The 18,710-nt window shown below is 44.1% G+C and overlaps 1 protein-coding gene across 2 annotated transcripts in view; it reads right to left on the bottom strand.

The window, feature by feature from the left end:
• Positions 1-18,710, bottom strand: part of LOC124018939 (formin-like protein 2) — a 46,541-nt gene that overhangs the window by 15,480 nt on the left and 12,351 nt on the right. For both annotated transcript variants that reach the window (XM_046334265.1, XM_046334266.1), the window contains exons 14-15: positions 18,625-18,710; positions 16,715-16,891 (exon numbers count right to left, since the gene is read on the bottom strand). The exon at positions 18,625-18,710 is cut by the window's right edge and continues 251 nt beyond it. In XM_046334265.1, coding sequence (XP_046190221.1) covers positions 16,715-16,891; positions 18,625-18,710 — 263 coding nt within the window. The remainder of the gene's footprint in view (positions 1-16,714; positions 16,892-18,624) is intronic.

Raw genomic sequence — 18,710 nt, 5'->3', positions numbered from 1 at the left:
AGAGAGAGAACGTTAGAATCAGAGACAGAGAACTAGAGAGAGAGAGAGAGAGAACGTTAGAATCAGAGACAGAGAACTAGAGAGAGAGAGAGAGAACGTTAGAATCAGAGACAGAGAACTAGAGAGAGAGAGAGAACGTTAGAATCAGAGACAGAGAACTAGAGAGAGAGAGAGAGAACGTTAGAATCAGAGACAGAGAACTAGAGAGAGAGAGAGAGAGAGAGAGTTAGAATCAGAGACAGAGAACTAGAGAGAGAGAGAGAGAACGTTAGAATCAGAGACAGAGAACTAGAGAGAGAGAGAGAGAGAGAGAACGTTAGAATCAGAGACAGAGAACTAGAGAGAGAGAGAGAGAACGTTAGAATCAGAGACAGAGAACTAGAGAGAGAGAACTAGAGAGACGTTAGAATCAGAGACAGAGAACTAGAGAGAGAGAGAGAGAGACGTTAGAATCAGAGACAGAGAACTAGAGAGAGAGAGAGAGAACGTTAGAATCAGAGACAGAGAACTAGAGAGAGAGAGAGAGAACTTAGAATCAGAGACAGAGAACTAGAGAGAGAGAGAGAACTCAGAGACAGAGAACTAGAGAGAGAGAGAGAGAACTTAGAGAGAGACAGAGAACTAGAGAGAGAGAGAGAACGTTAGAATCAGAGACAGAGAACTAGAGAGAGAGAGAGAGAGAGAACTAGAGAGAGAGTTAGAATCAGAGACAGAGAACTAGAGAGAGAGAGAGTTAGAATCAGAGAAGAACTAGAGAGAGAGAGAGAGAACAGAGAAGAGACAGAGAGACTAGAGAGAGAGAGAGAGAACTAGAGAGAATCAGAGAGAGAGAGAGAGAGAGAGAGAGAGAGAGAACGAGAATAGAGAGAGAGAGAACTAGAGAGAGAGAGAGAGAGAGAGAGAGAACTAGAGAGAGAGAAACTAGAGAGAGAGAGAGAGAGAGAGAGAACTAGAGAGAGAGAGAGAGAGAGAACTAGAGAAGAGAGAGAGAGAACTAGAGAGAGAGAGAGAGACGTTAGAATCAGAGACAGAGAACTAGAGAGAGAGAGAGAGAACTAGAGAGAGAGAGAGAGAGAACTAGAGAGAGAGAGAGAGAGAGAGAACGAGAATCAGAGACAGAGAATCAGAGAGAGAGAACTAGAGAGACGAGAGAGACTAGAGAGAGAGAGAGAGAACTAGAGAGAGAGAGAGAACGTTAGAATCAGAGACAGAGAACTAGAGAGAGAGAGAGAGAATCAGACGAGAATCAGAGACAGAGAACTAGAGAGAGAGAGAGAGAACGTTAGAATCAGAGACAGAGAACTAGAGAGAGAGAGAGAGAGAGAGAACTAGAAGAGAATCAGAGAACTAGAGAGAGAGAGAGAGAACGTTAGAGAGAGACAGAGAACTAGAGAGAGAGAGAGAGAACGTTAGAATCAGAGACAGAGAACTAGAGAGAGAGAGAGAGAACGTTAGAATCAGAGACAGAGAACTAGAGAGAGAGAGAGAGAACTAGAATCAGAGAGAGAGAACTAGAGAGAGAGAGAGAGAACTAGAGAGAGAGAGAGAGAGAGAGAGAGAGAGAGAGAGAGAGAGAGAACTAGAGAGAGAGAGAGAGAGAGAGAACTAGAGAGAGAGAACTAGAGAACTAGAGAGAGAGAGAGAGAGAGAGAGAGAGAGAACTAGAGAGAGAGAGAGAGAGAGAGAGAGAGAGAGAGAGAGAGAGAGAGAGAGAGAGAGAGAGAGAGAACTAGAGAGAGAGAGAACGTTAGAATCAGAGACAGAGAACTAGAGAGAGAGAGAGAGAACGTTAGAATCAGAGACAGAGAACTAGAGAGAGAGAGAGAGAACGTTAGAATCAGAGACAGAGAACTAGAGAGAGAGAGAGAGAACGTTAGAATCAGAGACAGAGAACTAGAGAGAGAGAGAGAACGTTAGAATCAGAGACAGAGAACTAGAGAGAGAGAGAGAGAACGTTAGAATCAGAGACAGAGAACTAGAGAGAGAGAGAGAGAACTAGAGAGAATCAGAGACAGAGAACTAGAGAGAGAGAGAGAGAACGTTAGAATCAGAGACAGAGAACTAGAGAGAGAGAGAGAGAACGTTAGAATCAGAGACAGAGAACTAGAGAGAGAGAGAGAGAACGTTAGAATCAGAGACAGAGAACTAGAGAGAGAGAGAGAGAAACGTTAGAATCAGAGACAGAGAACTAGAGAGAGAGAGAGAGAACGTTAGAATCAGAGACAGAGAACTAGAGAGAGAGAGAGAGAACGTTAGAATCAGAGACAGAGAACTAGAGAGAGAGAGACTAGAGAGAGAGAGAGAGAGACGTTAGAATCAGAGACAGAGAACTAGAGAGAGAGAGAGAACTAGAGAGAGAGAGAACTAGAGAGAGAGAGAGAGAACTAGAGAGAACTAGAGAGAGAGAGAGAGAGTTAGAATCAGAGAGAGAGAGAACTAGAGAGAGAGAGAGAGAGAGACGAGAGAGATAGAGAGAGAGAGAACTAGAGAGAGAGAGAGAGAGAGAGAGAGAGAGAGAGAGAGAGAACTAGAGAGAGAGAGAGAGAGAGAGAGAGAATGAGAGACTAGAGAGAGAGAGAGAACTAGAGAGAGAGAGAACTAGAGAGAGAGAGAGAGAGAGAGAGAGAGAACTAGAGAGAGAGAGAGAGAGAGAGAGAGAGAGAGAGAGAACTAGAGAGAGAGAGAGAACTAGAGAATCAGAGACAGAGAACTAGAGAGAGAGAGAGAGAACGTTAGAATCAGAGACAGAGAACTAGAGAGAGAGAGAGAGAACGTTAGAATCAGAGACAGAGAACTAGAGAGAGAGAGAGAGAACGTTAGAATCAGAGACAGAGAACTAGAGAGAGAGAGAGAGAACGTTAGAATCAGAGACAGAGAACTAGAGAGAGAGAGAGAACGTTAGAATCAGAGACAGAGAACTAGAGAGAGAGAGAGAGAGAACAGAGAGAGAGAGAGAGAGAGAAGACTAGAGAGAGAGAGAACTAGAGAGACGTTAGAATCAGAGACAGAGAACTAGAGAGAGAGAGAGAGAACGTTAGAATCAGAGACAGAGAACTAGAGAGAGAGAGAGAGAACGTTAGAATCAGAGACAGAGAACTAGAGAGAGAGAGAGAGAGAGAGAGAACTAGAGAGAGAGAGAGAGAGAATCTAGAGACAGAGAGAGAGAGAGAGAGACAGAGAACTGAGAGAGAGAGAGAGAGAGAGAGAGACTAGAGAGAGAGAGAGAACTAGAGAGAGACTAGAGAGAGAGAGAGAGAGAGACGTTAGAGAGACAGAGAACTAGAGAGAGAGAGAGAGAACGTTAGAATCAGAGACAGAGAACTAGAGAGAGAGAACTAGAATCAGAGACAGAGAACTAGAGAGAAGAGAGAGAGAGAGAGAACTAGAGAGAGAGAGAGAGAGAGAGACGTTAGAATCAGAGACAGAGAACTAGAGAGAGAGAGAGAGAGAGAGAACTAGAGACAGAGAACTAGAGAGAGAGAGAGAGAACTAGAATCAGAGAGAGAGAACTAGAGAGAGAGAGACTTAGAATCAGAGAGAGAGAACTAGAGAGAGAGAGAGAGAACTAGAATCAGAGAGAGAGAACTAGAGAGAGAGAGAGAGAACGTTAGAATCAGAGAGAAGAGAGACTAGAGAGAGAGAGAGAGAGACGTTAGAATCAGAGACAGAGAACTAGAGAGAGAGAGACGTTAGAGAGAGAGAGAACTAGAGAGAGAGAGAGAGAGAGAGAACTAGAGATCAGAGAGAGAGAACTAGAGAGAGAGAGAGAGACTAGAATCAGAGAGAGAACTAGAGAGAGAGAGAGAGAAACGTTAGAATCAGAGACAGAGAACTAGAGAGAGAGAGAGAGAACGTTAGAATCAGAGACAGAGAACTAGAGAGAGAGAGAGAGAACGTTAGAATCAGAGACAGAGAACTAGAGAGAGAGAGAGAGAACGTTAGAATCAGAGACAGAGAACTAGAGAGAGAGAGAGAGAACGTTAGAATCAGAGACAGAGAACTAGAGAGAGAGAGAGAGAAGACAGAGAGAGAGAGAGAGAGAGAGAACGTTAGAGATCAGAGACAGAGAACTAGAGAGAGAGAGAGAGAACGTTAGAATCAGAGACAGAGAACTAGAGAGAGAGAGAGAGAGAACTAGAGAGAGAGAGAGAACTAGAGAGAGAGAGAACTAGAGAGAGAGAGAGAGAGAGAGACAGAGAACTAGAGAGAGAGAGAGAGAGAACTAGAGAGAGAGAGAGAACTAGAGAGAGAGAGAGAACTAGAGAGAGAGAGAGAACTAGAATCAGAGACAGAGAACTAGAGAGAGAGAGAGAACTAGAGAGAAGAGAGACAGAGAAGAGAGAGAGAGAACTAGAGAGAGAGAGAGAGAGAACGTTAGAATCAGAGACAGAGAACTAGAGAGAGAGAGAGAGAACTTAGAAGACAGAGAGAGAGAGACTAGAGAGAGAGAGAGAGAGAACGTTAGAATCAGAGACAGAGAACTAGAGAGAGAGAGAGAGAACGTTAGAATCAGAGACAGAGAACTAGAGAGAGAGAGAGAGAACTAGAATCAGAGACAGAGAACTAGAGAGAGAGAGAGAGAACGTTAGAATCAGAGACAGAGAGACTAGAGAGAGAGAGAGAGAACTAGAGAGAGAGAGAGAGACGAGAATCAGAGACAGAGAACTAGAGAGAGAGAGAGAATCAGAGACAGAGAACTAGAGAGAGAGAACTTAGAATCAGAGACAGAGAGAGAGAGAGAGAGATCAGAGAACGTTAGAATCAGAGACAGAGAACTAGAGAGAGAGAGAGAGAACGTTAGAATCAGAGACAGAGAACTAGAGAGAGAGAGAGAGAACGTTAGAATCAGAGACAGAGAACTAGAGAGAGAGAGAGAGAACTAGAGAGAGAGAGAGAGAGAGAGAGAGAAGAGACTAGAGAGAGAGAGAGAGAGAGAGAGAGAACTAGAGAGAGAGAGAGAGAGAGAGAGAAACTAGAGAGAGAGAGAGACTAGAGAGAGAGAGAACTAGAGAGAGAGAGAACTAGAGAGAGAGAGAGAGAGAGAGAGAGAGAGAGAGAGAGAGAGAACTAGAGAGAGAGAGAGAACTAGAGAGAGAGAGAACTAGAGAGAGAGAGAGAGAGAGAGAGAACTAGAGAGAGAGAACGAGAGAGAGAACTAGAGAGAGAGAGAACGTTAGAATCAGAGACAGAGAACTAGAGAGAGAGAGAGAGAACGTTAGAATCAGAGACAGAGAACTAGAGAGAGAGAGAGAGAAACGTTAGAATCAGAGACAGAGAACTAGAGAGAGAGAGAGAGAACGTTAGAATCAGAGACAGAGAACTAGAGAGAGAGAGAGAGAACGTTAGAATCAGAGACAGAGAACTAGAGAGAGAGAGAGAGAACTAGAGAGAACTAGAGAGAGAGAGAGAGAGAGAGAGAGAGAGAGAGAGAGAGAGAGAGAGAACTAGAGAGAGAGAGAGAGAGAGAGAACTAGAGAGAGAGAGAACTAGAGAGAGAGAGAGAGAGACTGAGAACGTTAGAATCAGAGACAGAGAACTAGAGAGAGAGAGAGAACGTTAGAATCAGAGACAGAGAACTAGAGAGAGAGAGAGAACTAGAGAGAGAGAGAGAGAGAGAACTAGAGAGAGAGAGAGAGAACTAGAGAGAGAGAGAGAGAGAGAGAGAGAGAGAGAGAGACTAGAGAGAGAGAGAGAGAGAGAGAGAGAGAGAGAGAGAGAACTAGAGAGAGAGAGAGAACTAGAGAGAGAGAGAGAGAGAGAGAGAGAGAGAGAGAGAACTAGAGAGAGAGAACTAGAGAGAAGAGAGAGAGAGAGAGAGAACTAGAGAGAGAGAGACGTAGAATCAGAGAGAGAGAGAGAGAGAGAGAGAGAGAGAGACAGAGAACTAGAGAGAAGAGAGAGAGAGAATCAGAGACAGAGAACTAGAGAGAGAGAGAACGTTAGAAGAGAGAGACAGAGAACTAGAGAGAGAGAGAGAGAACGTTAGAATCAGAGACAGAGAACTAGAGAGAGAGAGAGAGAACGTTAGAATCAGAGACAGAGAACTAGAGAGAGAGAGAGAGAACGTTAGAATCAGAGACAGAGAACTAGAGAGAGAGAGAGAGAACGTTAGAATCAGAGACAGAGAACTAGAGAGAGAGAGAGAGAACGTTAGAATCAGAGACAGAGAACTAGAGAGAGAGAGAGAGAACGTTAGAATCAGAGACAGAGAACTAGAGAGAGAGAGAGAGAGAGAACTAGAGAGAGAGAGAGAGAACTAGAGAGAGAGAGAGAGAGAGAGAACTAGAGATCAGAGACTAGAGAACTAGAGAGGAGAGAGAGAGAACTAGAGAGATCAGAGAGAGAGAGAACTAGAGAGAGAGAGAAGAACGTTAGAATCAGAGACAGAGAACTAGAGAGAGAGAGAGAGAACGTTAGAATCAGAGACAGAGAACTAGAGAGAGAGAGAGAGAACTAGAGAGACAGAGAACTAGAGAGAGACTAGAGAGAGAGAGAGAGAACTAGAGAGAGAGACTAGAGAGAGAGAGAGAGAACTAGAGAGAGAGAGAGACTAGAGAGAGAGAGAGAGAGAACTAGAGAGAGAGAGAACTAGAGAGAGAGAACTAGAGAGAGAGACAGAGAACTAGAGAGAGAGAGAGAACTAGAGAGAGAGAACTAGAGAGAACTAGAGAGAGAGAACTAGAGAACTAGAGAGAGAGAGAACTAGAGAGAGAGAGAACTAGAGAGAGAGAGAGAATCAGAGACTAGAGAGAGAGAGAGAGAACTAGAGAGACAGAGAACTAGAGAGAGAGAGAGAAACGTTAGAATCAGAGACAGAGAACTAGAGAGAGAGAGAGAACGAACTAGAGAGAGAGAGAGAGAGAGAGAGAGAACTAGAGAGAGAGAGAACTAGAGAGAGAGAGAGAGAACTAGAGAGAGAGAGAGAACTAGAGAGAGAGAGAGAGAACTAGAGAGAGAGAGAGAGAACTAGAGAGAGAGAGAGAACTAGAGAGAGAGAGAGAACTAGAGAGAGAGAGAGAGAACTAGAGAGAGAGAGAGAGAACTAGAGAGAGAGAGAGAACTAGAGAGAGAGAGAGAGAACTAGAGAGAGAGTTAGAATCAGAGAGAGAGAACTAGAGAGAGAGAGAGACGAGAGAATCAGAGACAGAGAACTAGAGAGAGAGAGAGAGAACGTTAGAATCAGAGACAGAGAACTAGAGAGAGAGAGAGAGAACGTTAGAATCAGAGACAGAGAACTAGAGAGAGAGAGAGAGAACTAGAATCAGAGACAGAGAACTAGAGAGAGAGAGAGAGAGAACTAGAACGTTAGATCAGAGACAGAGAACTAGAGAGAGAGAGAGAGAACTAGAGAGACAGAGAACTAGAGAGAGAGAGAGAGAGAGAGAACTAGAGAGAGAGAGAACTAGAGAGAGAATCAGAGACAGAGAACTAGAGAGAGAGAGAGAGAACGTTAGAATCAGAGACAGAGAACTAGAGAGAGAGAGAGAACTAGAGAGAGAGAGAGAGAGAGAGAGAGAGAGAGAGAGAGAGAGAGAGAGAGAGAGAGAGAGAAACTAGAGAGAGAGAGAACTAGAGAGAGAGAGAATAGAGACAGAGAACTAGAGAGAGAGAGAGAGAGAACTAACGTTAGAATCAGAGACAGAGAACTAGAGAGAGAGAGAGAGAATCGAGAATCAGAGACAGAGAACTAGAGAGAGAGAGAGAACTAGAGAGAGAGACTAGAGAACTAGAGAGAGAGAGAACTAGAGAGAGAGAGAAGAGAACTAGAGAGAGAGAGAGAACTAGAGAGACAGAGAAACTAGAGAGAGAGAGAGAGAACTAGAGAGAGACAGAGAACTAGAGAGAGAGAGAGAGAACTAGAGAGAGAGAGAGAGAGAGAGAGAGAGAACTAGAGAGAGAGAGAGACAGAGAAACTAGAACTAGAGAGAGAACTAGAGAGAGACTAGAGAACTAGAGAGAGAGAGAGACTAGAGAGAGAGAGAGAGAACTAGAGAGAGAGAGAGAACTAGAACTAGAGAGAGAGAGAGAACTAGAGAGAGAGAGAGAGAACTAGAGAGAATCTAGAGAGAGAGAGAGAGAACTAGAGAGAGAGAGAGAGAACTAGAGAGAGAGAGAACTAGAGAGAGAGAGAGAAACTAGAGAGAGAGAGAGAAGAACTAGAGAGAGAGAGAGAGAACTAGAGAGAGAGAGAGAGAACTAGAGAGAGAGAGAGAACTAGAGAGAACTAGAGACAGAGAACTAGAGAGAGAGAGAGAGAAGAACGTTAGAATCAGAGACAGAGAACTAGAGAGAGAGAGAGAACTAGAGAGAGAGAGAGAGAACTAGAGAGAGAGAGAGAGAACTAGAGAGAGAGAGAGAACTAGAGACTAGAGAGAGAGAACTAGAGAGAGAGAGAAACTAGAGAGAGAGAGACTAGAGAGAGAGAGAGAGAACTAGAGAGAGAGAGAGAGAACTAGAGAGAGAGAGAACTAGAGAGAGAGAGAGAAACTAGAGAGAGAGAGAGAGAACTAGAGAGAGAGAGAGAGAGAGAGAGAGAGAGAGAGAGAACTAGAGAGAGAGAGAGAGAGAGAGAGAGAACTAGAGAGAGAGACAGAGAACTAGAGAGAGAGAGAGAACTCAGAGACAGAGAACTAGAGAGAGAGAGAGAACTAGAATCAGAGACAGAGAACTAGAGAGAGAGAGAACGTTAGAATCAGAGAGAGAGAACTAGAGAGAGAGAGAACTAGAGAGACAGAGAACTAGAGAGAGAACTAGAGAGAGAGAGAACTAGAGAACGTTAGAATCAGAGACAGAGAACTAGAGAGAGAGAGAGAGAACTAGAGAGAGAGAGAGAACTAGAGAGAGAGAGAGAGAACTAGAGAGAGAGAGAACTAGAGAGAGAGAACTAGAGAGAGAGAGAGAGAGAGAGAACTAGAGAGAGAGAACTAGAGAGAGAGAGAGAGAGAGAGAGAGAGAGAGAACTAGAGAGAGAGAGAGAACTAGAGAGAGAGAACTAGAGAGAGAGAGAGAGAGAGAGAGAGATAGAGAGAGAGAGAACGTTAGAATCAGAGACAGAGAACTAGAGAGAGAGAGAGAGAACGTTAGAATCAGAGACAGAGAACTAGAGAGAGAGAGAGAGAACTAGAGAGAGAATAGAGAGAGAGAGAACTAGAGAGAGAGAGAACTAGAGAGAGAGAGAGACTAGAGAGAGAGAGAGAGAGAGAGACAGAGAACTAGAGAGAGAGAGAGAGAACTAGAGAGAGAGAGAGAACTAGAGAGAGAGAGAGAGAACTAGAGAGAGAGAGAACTAGAGAGAGAGAGAGAGAGAGAGAGAGAGAACTAGAGAGAGAGAGAGAGAACTAGAGAGAGAGAGAGAGAACTAGAGAGAGAGAGAGAGAACTAGAGAGAGAGAGAGAAACTAGAGAGAGAGAGAGAACAGAGAGAGAGAGAGAACTAGAGAGAGAGAGAGAGAGAGACTAGAGAGAGAGAGAGAAACTAGAGAGAGAGAGAGAACTAGAGAGAGAGAGAGAGAACTAGAGAGAGAGAGAACTAGAGAGAGAGAGAGAGAGAACTAGAACTAGAGAGAGAGAGAGAACTAGAGAGAGAGAGAGAACTAGAGAGAGAGAGAGAACTAGAGAGAGACAGAGAACTAGAGACTAGAGAGAGAGAGAACTAGAGAGAGAGAGAGAACTAGAGAGAGAGAGAACTAGAGAGACTAGAGAGAGAGAGAGAGAACTAGAGAGAGAGAGAGAGAACTAGAGAGAGAGACAGAGAACTAGAGAGAGAGAGAGAGAACGTTAGAATCAGAGACAGAGAACTAGAGAGAGAGAGAGAGAACTAGAGAGAGAGAGAGAGAACTAGAGAGAGAGAGAGAGAACTAGAGAGAGAGAGAGACTAGAGAGAGAGAGAGAGAGAGAGAACTAGAGAGAGAGAGAACTAGAGAGAGAGAGAGAGAGACTAGAGAGAGAGAGAACTAGAGAGAGAGAGAGAACTAGAGAGAGAGAGAGAACTAGAGAGAGAGAGAGAGAACTAGAGAGAGAGAGAGAGAACTAGAGAGAGAGAGAGAACTAGAGAGAGAGAACTAGAGAGAGAGAGAGAGAACTTAGAATCAGAGACAGAGAACTAGAGAGAGAGAGAGAACTAGAGAGAACGTTAGAATCAGAGACAGAGAACTAGAGAGAGAGAGAGAGAACGTTAGAATCAGAGACAGAGAACTAGAGAGAGAGAGAGAGAACTAGAGAGATCAGAGAGAGAGAACTAGAGAGAGAGAGAGAACTAGAGAGAAGAGAGAGAGAGAGAACTAGAGAGAGAGAGAGAGAACTAGAGAAGAGAGAGAGAGAACTAGAGAGAGAGAGAGAGAGAGAGAGAGAGAGACTAGAGAGAGAGAGAGAGAGAGAACTAGAACTAGAGAGAGAGAGACTAGAGAGAACTAGAGAGAGAGAGAGACTAGAGAGAGAGAGAGAGAGAAGAGACAGAGAACTAGAGAGAGAACGTTAGAATCAGAGACAGAGAACTAGAGAGAGAGAGAGAGAACGTTAGAATCAGAGACAGAGAACTAGAAGAGAGAGAGAGAGAACGAACTAGAGAGAGAGAGACAGAGAACTAGAGAGAGAGAGAGAGAACGTTAGAATCAGAGACAGAGAACTAGAGAGAGAGAGAGAGAGAGAGAGAACTAGAGAGAGAGAGAGAGAGACTAGAGAGAGAGAGAGAGAGAGAACTAGAGAGAGAGAGAGAGAGAGAGAGAACTAGAGAGAGAGAGAGAGAGAGAGAGAGAACTAGAGAGAGAGAGAGAGAGAGAGAGAACTAGAGAGAGAGAGAGAGAGAGAGAGAGAGAGAGAGAGAGAGAGAGAGAACTAGAGAGAGAGAGAGAGAGACTAGAGAATCAGAGAGAGAGAAGAGAGAGAGAGAGAGAACTAGAGAGAGAGAGAGAGAGAGAGAGAGAGAGAGAGAGAGAGAGAGAGAGAGAGAGAGAGAGAGAGAGAACTAGAGAGAGAGAGAACGTTAGAATCAGAGACAGAGAACTAGAGAGAGAGAGAGAGAACGTTAGAATCAGAGACAGAGAACTAGAGAGAGAGAGAGAGAACGTTAGAATCAGAGACAGAGAACTAGAGAGAGAGAGAGAGAACGTTAGAATCAGAGACAGAGAACTAGAGAGAGAGAGAGAAACGTTAGAATCAGAGACAGAGAACTAGAGAGAGAGAGAGAGAGAGAGACTAGAGAGAGAGAGAGAGAGAGACTAGAGAGAGAGAGAGAGAGAGAGAGAGAACTAGAGAGAGAGAGAGAGAGAGAGAGAACTAGAGAGAGAGAGAGAGAGACAGAGAACGTTAGAATCAGAGACAGAGAACTAGAGAGAGAGAGAGAGAACGTTAGAATCAGAGACAGAGAACTAGAGAGAGAGAGAGAGAACTAGAGAGAGAGAGAGAGAACTAGAGAGAGAACTAGAGAGAGAGAACTAGAGAGAGAGAGAGAACTAGAGAGAGAGAGAGAGAGAGAACTAGAGAGAGAGAGAGAGAGAGAGAGAGACTAGAGAGAGAGAGAACTAGAGAGAGAGAGAACTAGAGAGAGAGAGAACTAGAGAGAGAGAGAGAGAACTAGAGAGAGAGAGAGACAGAGAACGTTAGAATCAGAGACAGAGAACTAGAGAGAGAGAGAGAGAACGTTAGAATCAGAGACAGAGAACTAGAGAGAGAGAGAGAGAACTAGAGAGAGAGAGAGAGAGAGAGAGAACTAGAACTAGAGAGAGAGAGAGAACTAGAGAGAGAGAGAGAGAGAGAGACTAGAGAGAGAGAGAGAGAGAGAGAGAGAGAGAGAGACTAGAGAGAGAGAGAGAACTAGAGAGAGAGAGAACTAGAGAGAACTAGAGAGAGAGAGAGAGAGAGAACTAGAGAGAGAGAGAACTAGAGAGAGAGAACTAGAGAGAGAGAGAGAAGAGAGAGAACTAGAGAGAACGTTAGAATCAGAGACAGAGAACTAGAGAGAGAGAGAGAGAGAAGAATTAGAGAGATACAGAGAACTAGAGAGAGAGAGAGAGAACGTTAGAATCAGAGACAGAGAACTAGAGAGAGAGAGAGAGAACGTTAGAATCAGAGACAGAGAACTAGAGAGAGAGAGAGAGAGAATCAGAGACGAGAATCAGAGAGAGAGAACTAGAGAGAGAGAGAGAGAACGTTAGAATCAGAGACAGAGAACTAGAGAGAGAGAGAGAACTAGAGAGAGAGAGAGAGAGAACTAGAGAGAGAGAGAGAGAGAGAGAGACTAGAGAGAGAGAGAGAGAGAGAGAGAGAGAGAGAGACTAGAGAGAACAGAGAACTAGAGAGAGAGAGAACTAGAGAGAGAGAGAGAGAACGTTAGAATCAGAGACAGAGAACTAGAGAGAGAGAGAACTTAGAATCAGAGACAGAGAACTAGAGAGAGAGAGAGAACTAGAGAGAGAGAGAAGAGAGAGAGAGAGAGAGAGAACTAGAGAGAGAGAGAGAGAGAGAGAGAGAGAGAACTAGAGAGAGAGAACTAGAGAGAAGAGAGAGAACTAGAGAGAGAAGAGAGAGAGAGAGAGAGAGAGAGAGAACTAGAGAGAGAGAGAGAGAGACTAGAGAGAGAGAGAGAACTAGAGAGAGAGAGAGAACTAGAGAGAGAGAGAAACTAGAGAGAGAGAGAGAACTAGAGAGAGAGAGAGAGACTAGAGAGAGAGAGAACTAGAGAGAGAGAGAGAACTAGAGAGAGACTAGAGAGAGAGAGAGAGAACTAGAGAGAGAGAGAACTAGAGAACTAGAGAGAGAGAGAGAGAACTAGAGAGAGAGAGAGAGAACTAGAGAGAGAGAGAGAGACTAGAGAGAGAGAGAGAGAACTAGAGAGAGAGAGAGAGAACTAGAGAGAGAGAGAGAGAACTAGAGAGAGAGAGAGAGAACTAGAGAGAGAGAGAACTAGAGAGAGAGAGAGAGAACTAGAGAGAGAGAGAACTAGAGAGAGAGAGAGAGAACTAGAGAGAGAGAGAGAGAACTAGAGAGAGACTAGAGACTAGAGAGAACTAGAGAGAGAGAAGAGAACGTTAGAATCAAGAGAGACAGAGAACTAGAGAGAGAGACAGAGAACTAGAGAGAGAGAGAGAGAGAGAGAGAGAGAGAGAGAACTAGAGAGAGAGAGAGAACTAGAGAGAGAGAGAGAACTAGAGAGAGAGAGAGAGAACTAGAGAGAGAGAGAGAGAGAACTAGAGAGAGAGAGAAGAGACTAGAGAGAGAGAGAGACTAGAGAGAGAGAGAGAGAACTAGAGAGAGAGAGAGAACTAGAGAGAGAGAGAGAGAACTAGAGAGAGAGAGAGAGAACTAGAGAGAGAGAGAGAACTAGAGAGAGAGACAGAGAACTAGAGAGAGAGAGAGAGAAGAGAGAGAACGAGAGAATCAGAGACAGAGAACTAGAGAGAGAGACAGAGAACTAGAGAGAGAGAGAACTAGAGAGAGAGAGAACTAGAGAGAGAGAGAACTAGAGAGAGAGAGAGAGAGACTAGAGAGAGAGAGAGAGAACTAGAGAGAGAGAGAACTAGAGAGAGAGAGAGAGAGAGAACTAGAGAGAGAGAGAGAACTAGAGAGAGAGAGAGAGAACTAGAGAGAGAGAGAGAGAACTAGAGAGAGAGAGAGAACTAGAGAGAGAGACAGAGAACTAGAGAGAGAGAGAGAGAACGTTAGAATCAGAGACAGAGAACTAGAGAGAGAGACAGAGAACTAGAGAGAGAGAGAACTAGAGAGAGAGAGAGAACTAGAGAGAGAGAGAGAGAGAGAGAGAGAGAGAACTAGAGAGAGAGAACTAGAGAGAGAGAGAACTAGAGAGAGAGAGAGAGAGAGAACTAGAGAGAGAGAGAGAGAACTAGAGAGAGAGAGAGAGAGAGAGAGAACTAGAGAGAGAGAGAGAGAGAGAGAGAGAGAACTAGAGAGAGAGAGAGAACTAGAGAGAGAGAGAACTAGAGAGAGAGAGAGAGAGCGTTAGAATCAGAGACAGAGAACTAGAGAGAGAGAGAGAGAACGTTAGAATCAGAGACAGAGAACTAGAGAGAGAGAGAGAGAACTAGAGAGAGAGAGAACTAGAGAGAGAGAGAGAGAACTAGAGAGAGAGAGAGAGAGAGAGAGAGAGAACTAGAGAGAGAGAGAACTAGAGAGAGAGAGAGAGAACTAGAGAGAGAGAGAGAGAACTAGAGAGAGAGAGAGAACTAGAGAGAGAGAGAGAGAGAGAACTAGAGAGAGAGAGAGAACTAGAGAGAGAGAGAGAGAGAGAACTAGAGAGAGAGAGAGAACTAGAGAGAGAGAGAGAGAACTAGAGAGAGAGAGAGAGAACTAGAGAGAGAGAGAACTAGAGAGAGAGAGAGAGAACTAGAGAGAGAGAGAGAGAGAGAACTAGAGAGAGAGAGAGAGAACTAGAGAGAGAGAGAGAGAACTAGAGAGAGAGAGAACTACTAGAGAGAGAGAGAGAGAAACTAGAGAGAGAGAGAGAACTAGAGAGAGAGAGAGACTAGAGAGAGAGAGAGAGAACTAGAGAGAGAGAGAACTAGAGAGAGAGAGAGAGAACTAGAGAGAGAGAGAGAACTAGAGAGAGAGAGAGAGAACTAGAGAGAGAGAGAGAGAACTAGAGAGAGAGAGAGAGAACTAGAGAGAGAGAGAGAGAGAGAGAACTAGAGAGAGAGACAGAGAACTAGAGAGAGAGAGAGAGAACGTTAGAATCAGAGACAGAGAACTAGAGAGAGAGACAGAGAACTAGAGAGAGAGAGAGAGAACTAGAGAGAGAGAGAGAACTAGAGAGAGACTAGAACTAGAGAGAGAGAGAACTAGAGAGAGAGAGAGAGAGAACTAGAGAGAGAGAGAGAGAACTAGAGAGAGAGACTAGAGAACTAGAGAGAGAGAGAGAGAAGAGAGAGAGAGAACTAGAGAGAGAACTAGAGAGAGAGAGAGAACTAGAGAGAGAGAGAGAGAACTAGAGAGAGAGAGAGAGAACTAGAGAGAGAGAGAGAGAACTAGAGAGAGAGAGAGAACTAGAGAGAGAGAGAGAGAACGTTAGAATCAGAGACAGAGAACTAGAGAGAGAGACAGAGAACTAGAGAGAGAGAGAGAGAGAACTAGAGAGAGAGAGAACTAGAGAGAGAGAGAACTAGAGAGAGAGAGAGAGAACTAGAGAGAGAGAGAGAGAACTAGAGAGAGAGAGAACTAGAGAGAGAGAGAGAGAGAGAGAACTAGAGAGAGAGAGAGAACTAGAGAGAGAGAGAGAGAACTAGAGAGAGAGAGAGACTAGAGAGAGAGAGAACTAGAGAGAGAGAGAGAACTAGAGAGAGAGAGAGAACTAGAGAGAGAGACAGAGAACTAGAGAGAGAGAGAGAGAACGTTAGAATCAGAGACAGAGAACTAGAGAGAGAGACAGAGAACTAGAGAGAGAGAGAACTAGAGAGAGAGAGAACTAGAGAGAGAGAGAACTAGAGAGAGAGAGAGAACTAGAGAGAGAGAACTAGAGAGAGAGACAGAGAACTAGAGAGAGAGAGAACTAGAGAGAGAGAGAACTAGAGAGAGAGAGAACTAGAGAGAGAGAGAGAGACTAGAGAGAGAGAGAGAGAACTAGAGAGAGAGAGAGAGAACTAGAGAGAGAGAGAGAACTAGAGAGAGAGACAGAGAACTAGAGAGAGAGAGAGAACTAGAGAGAGAGAGAGAGAACTAGAGAGAGAGACAGAGAACTAGAGAGAGAGAGAGAACTAGAGAGAGAGACAGAGAACTAGAGAGAGAGAGAGAGAGAACTAGAGAGAGAGAGAACTAGAGAGAGAGACAGAGAACTAGAGAGAGAGAGAGAACTAGAGAGAGAGAGAACTAGAGAGAGAGACAGAGAACTAGAGAGAGAGAGAGAACTAGAGAGAGAGACAGAGAACTAGAGAGAGAGAGAGAACTAGAGAGAGAGAGAGAACTAGAGAGAGAGAGAGAACTAGAGAGAGAGAGAGAGAACTAGAGAGAGAGAGAGAACTAGAGAGAGAGAGAGAGAACTAGAGAGAGAGAGAGAGAACTAGAGAGAGAGAGAGAGAACTAGAGAGAGAGAGAGAACTAGAGAGAGAGAGAGAGAGAGAGAGAACTAGAGAGAGAGAGAGAGAACTAGAGAGAGAGAGAGAACTAGAGAGAGAGAGAGAGAGAACTAGAGAGAGAGAGAGAACGTTAGAATCAGAGACAGAGAACTAGAGAGAGAGAGAGAGAGAGAGAGAAACGTTAGAATCAGAGACAGAGAACTAGAGAGAGAGAGAGAGAGAGAGAACTAGAGAGAGAGAGAGAGAGAGAGAACTAGAGAGAGAGAGAACTAGAGCGAGAGAGAGAGAGAGAGAACTAGAGAGAGAGAGAGAGAGAGAGAACTAGAGAGAGAGAGAACTAGAGAGAGAGAGAACTAGAGAGAGAGAGACAGAACTCAGGCAGTTTAAAAAGTGGTAGTTCAGAATACTCCAATCAGAATCAACTCCAGCGAAAAGGGAGGCAGATCCCTAGTATTCACACCAGGAGATCCTTATATAACTATAGAAGTACACTTCTTAAATCTCTCTTTGATACATGCGGCACACGGCTCAAACAAACACACACACACACACACACACACACACACACACACACACACACACACACACACACACACACACACACACACACACACACACACACACACACACACACACACACACACACACACACACACACACACACACACACACACACACACACACACACAGCCTTACCTGCCAGGCCGGAGTTAAAGATGACAGTGGGTGATCCACCACAGCCGGGGAGTGGAGGGGCGCATGGGGGAGGAGGGGGAGGCAGAGGACCGGAGGACTCCATGGAACATAAGGGGGGAGGAGGGGGAGGTGGGGGAGGAGGAGGTGGAGTAGGAGCAGGGTAGGGCCCGTTTGACACTACAGAGGAAGAAGAGAGAAGACAGAGAATTAACCAACCAGGCAAGAGAAGACAGAGAATGAACTTCTTTGGGACTGGGGGCAGTATTGAGTAGCTTGGATGAAAAGGTGCCCAGAGTAAACTACTCAGGCCCAAAAGCTAGAATATGCATATAATTAATAGATTTGGATAGAAAACAAGTTTCTAAAACTGTTTGAATGATGTCTGTGAGTATAACAGAACTCATATGGCAGGCAAAAACCTGAGAAAAAATCCAACCAGGAAGTGGGAAATCTGAGGTTTGTAATTTTCAAGTCATTGCCTATTGAATATACAGTGTCTATGGGGTCATATTGCACTTCCGAAGGCTTCCACTAGATATCAACAGTCTTTAGAACCTTGTTTGAGGCTTCTACTGTGAAGGGGGAGAGAAAGAGAGCTGTTTGAGCCAGGTGTCTTGCAGAGTGCCATGAGCTGATCACGCGTGCGCACGTGAGACGTAGCTGCATACCATTGCATTTCTAAAAGACAAAGGAATTCTCCGGGCTGGAACATTATTGAAGATTTATGTTAAAAACATCCTAAAGATTGATTCTATACATCGTTTGACATGTTTCTACGAACTGTAATAGAACTTTTTTGACATTTCGTCTGAACAAGTGATCGCCCATTATGCATTTGGATTACTGGGCTCAACGCGCAAACAAAAATGAGGTATTTGGACCTAAATTATGGACTTTATCGAACAAAACAAACATTTATTGTGGAACTGGGATTCCTGGGAGTGCATTCCGATCAAGATCGTCAAAGGTAAGTGAATATTTATAACGCTATTTCTGACTTTTCTGACACCTCTCCTTCTTTGGAAAATGGATGGATGTTTTTCTGTGACTAGGCGCTGACCTAACATAAATAGCAAGGTGTGCTTTTGCCGTAAAGCCTTTTTGATATCTGACACAGCGGTTGCATTAAGGAGAAGTTTATCTATATTTCCATGTATAAAACTTGTATCTTTTATTAAAGTTTATTTATGAGTATTTCTGTAATTTGACGTGGCTCTCTGCACATTCACCGGACGTTTGTTTGAGACAATGCATTTCTGACCATAACACACCAATTTCAAATTAGGTTTTGGACATAAAAATTAACTTTGTTGAACAAAACACACATTTATTGTGTAACATGAAGTCCTGTGAGTGCCACCTGATGAAGATCATCAAAGGTTAGTGATTAATTTAATCGCTATTTCTGATTTTTGTGAGCCCTCTCCTTGGCTAGAAAATGCCTGTATGGTTTTCTGTGACTAGGCGCTGACCTAACATAATCGTTTGGTGTGCTTTCGCCGTAAAGCCTATTTGAAATCGGACACTGTTTATCTTTAAAATGGTGTAAAATACTTGTATGTTTGAGGAATTTTAATTATGGGATTTCTGTTGTTTTGAATTTGGCGCCCTGTAATTTCATTGGCTGTTGGCGAGGTGGGACTCTACCGTCCCACATATCCCAGAGAAGTTCACTAACCAGGAGAGAGAAGACAGAGAATTAACCAACCAGGAGAGAGAAGACAGAGAATTAACCAACCAGGATAGAGAAGACAGAGAATTAACCAACCAGGAGAGAGAAGACAGAGAATTAACCAACCAGGAGAGAGAAGACAGAGAATTAACCAACCAGGATAGAGAAGGCCGATTACAACTATTACATCAATTACATGAACAACGGAGCAATATGATAGGTCATAACTAACACTCACTGTTCCCTGGCATCCCTGGCATTGGTGGAGGTGGTGGGGGAGGGGGAGGGGCTGGCATCATCCCTAGTCCCGCCCCTGACAAGCCA

This window comes from Oncorhynchus gorbuscha, unplaced genomic scaffold (genome assembly GCF_021184085.1).
Source record: "Oncorhynchus gorbuscha isolate QuinsamMale2020 ecotype Even-year unplaced genomic scaffold, OgorEven_v1.0 Un_scaffold_590, whole genome shotgun sequence".
Lineage (NCBI taxonomy): Eukaryota > Metazoa > Chordata > Actinopteri > Salmoniformes > Salmonidae > Oncorhynchus > Oncorhynchus gorbuscha.
The sequence above is the reverse complement of the archived record's forward strand: the minus strand, read 5'-3'. Positions and strand labels throughout refer to the sequence as shown.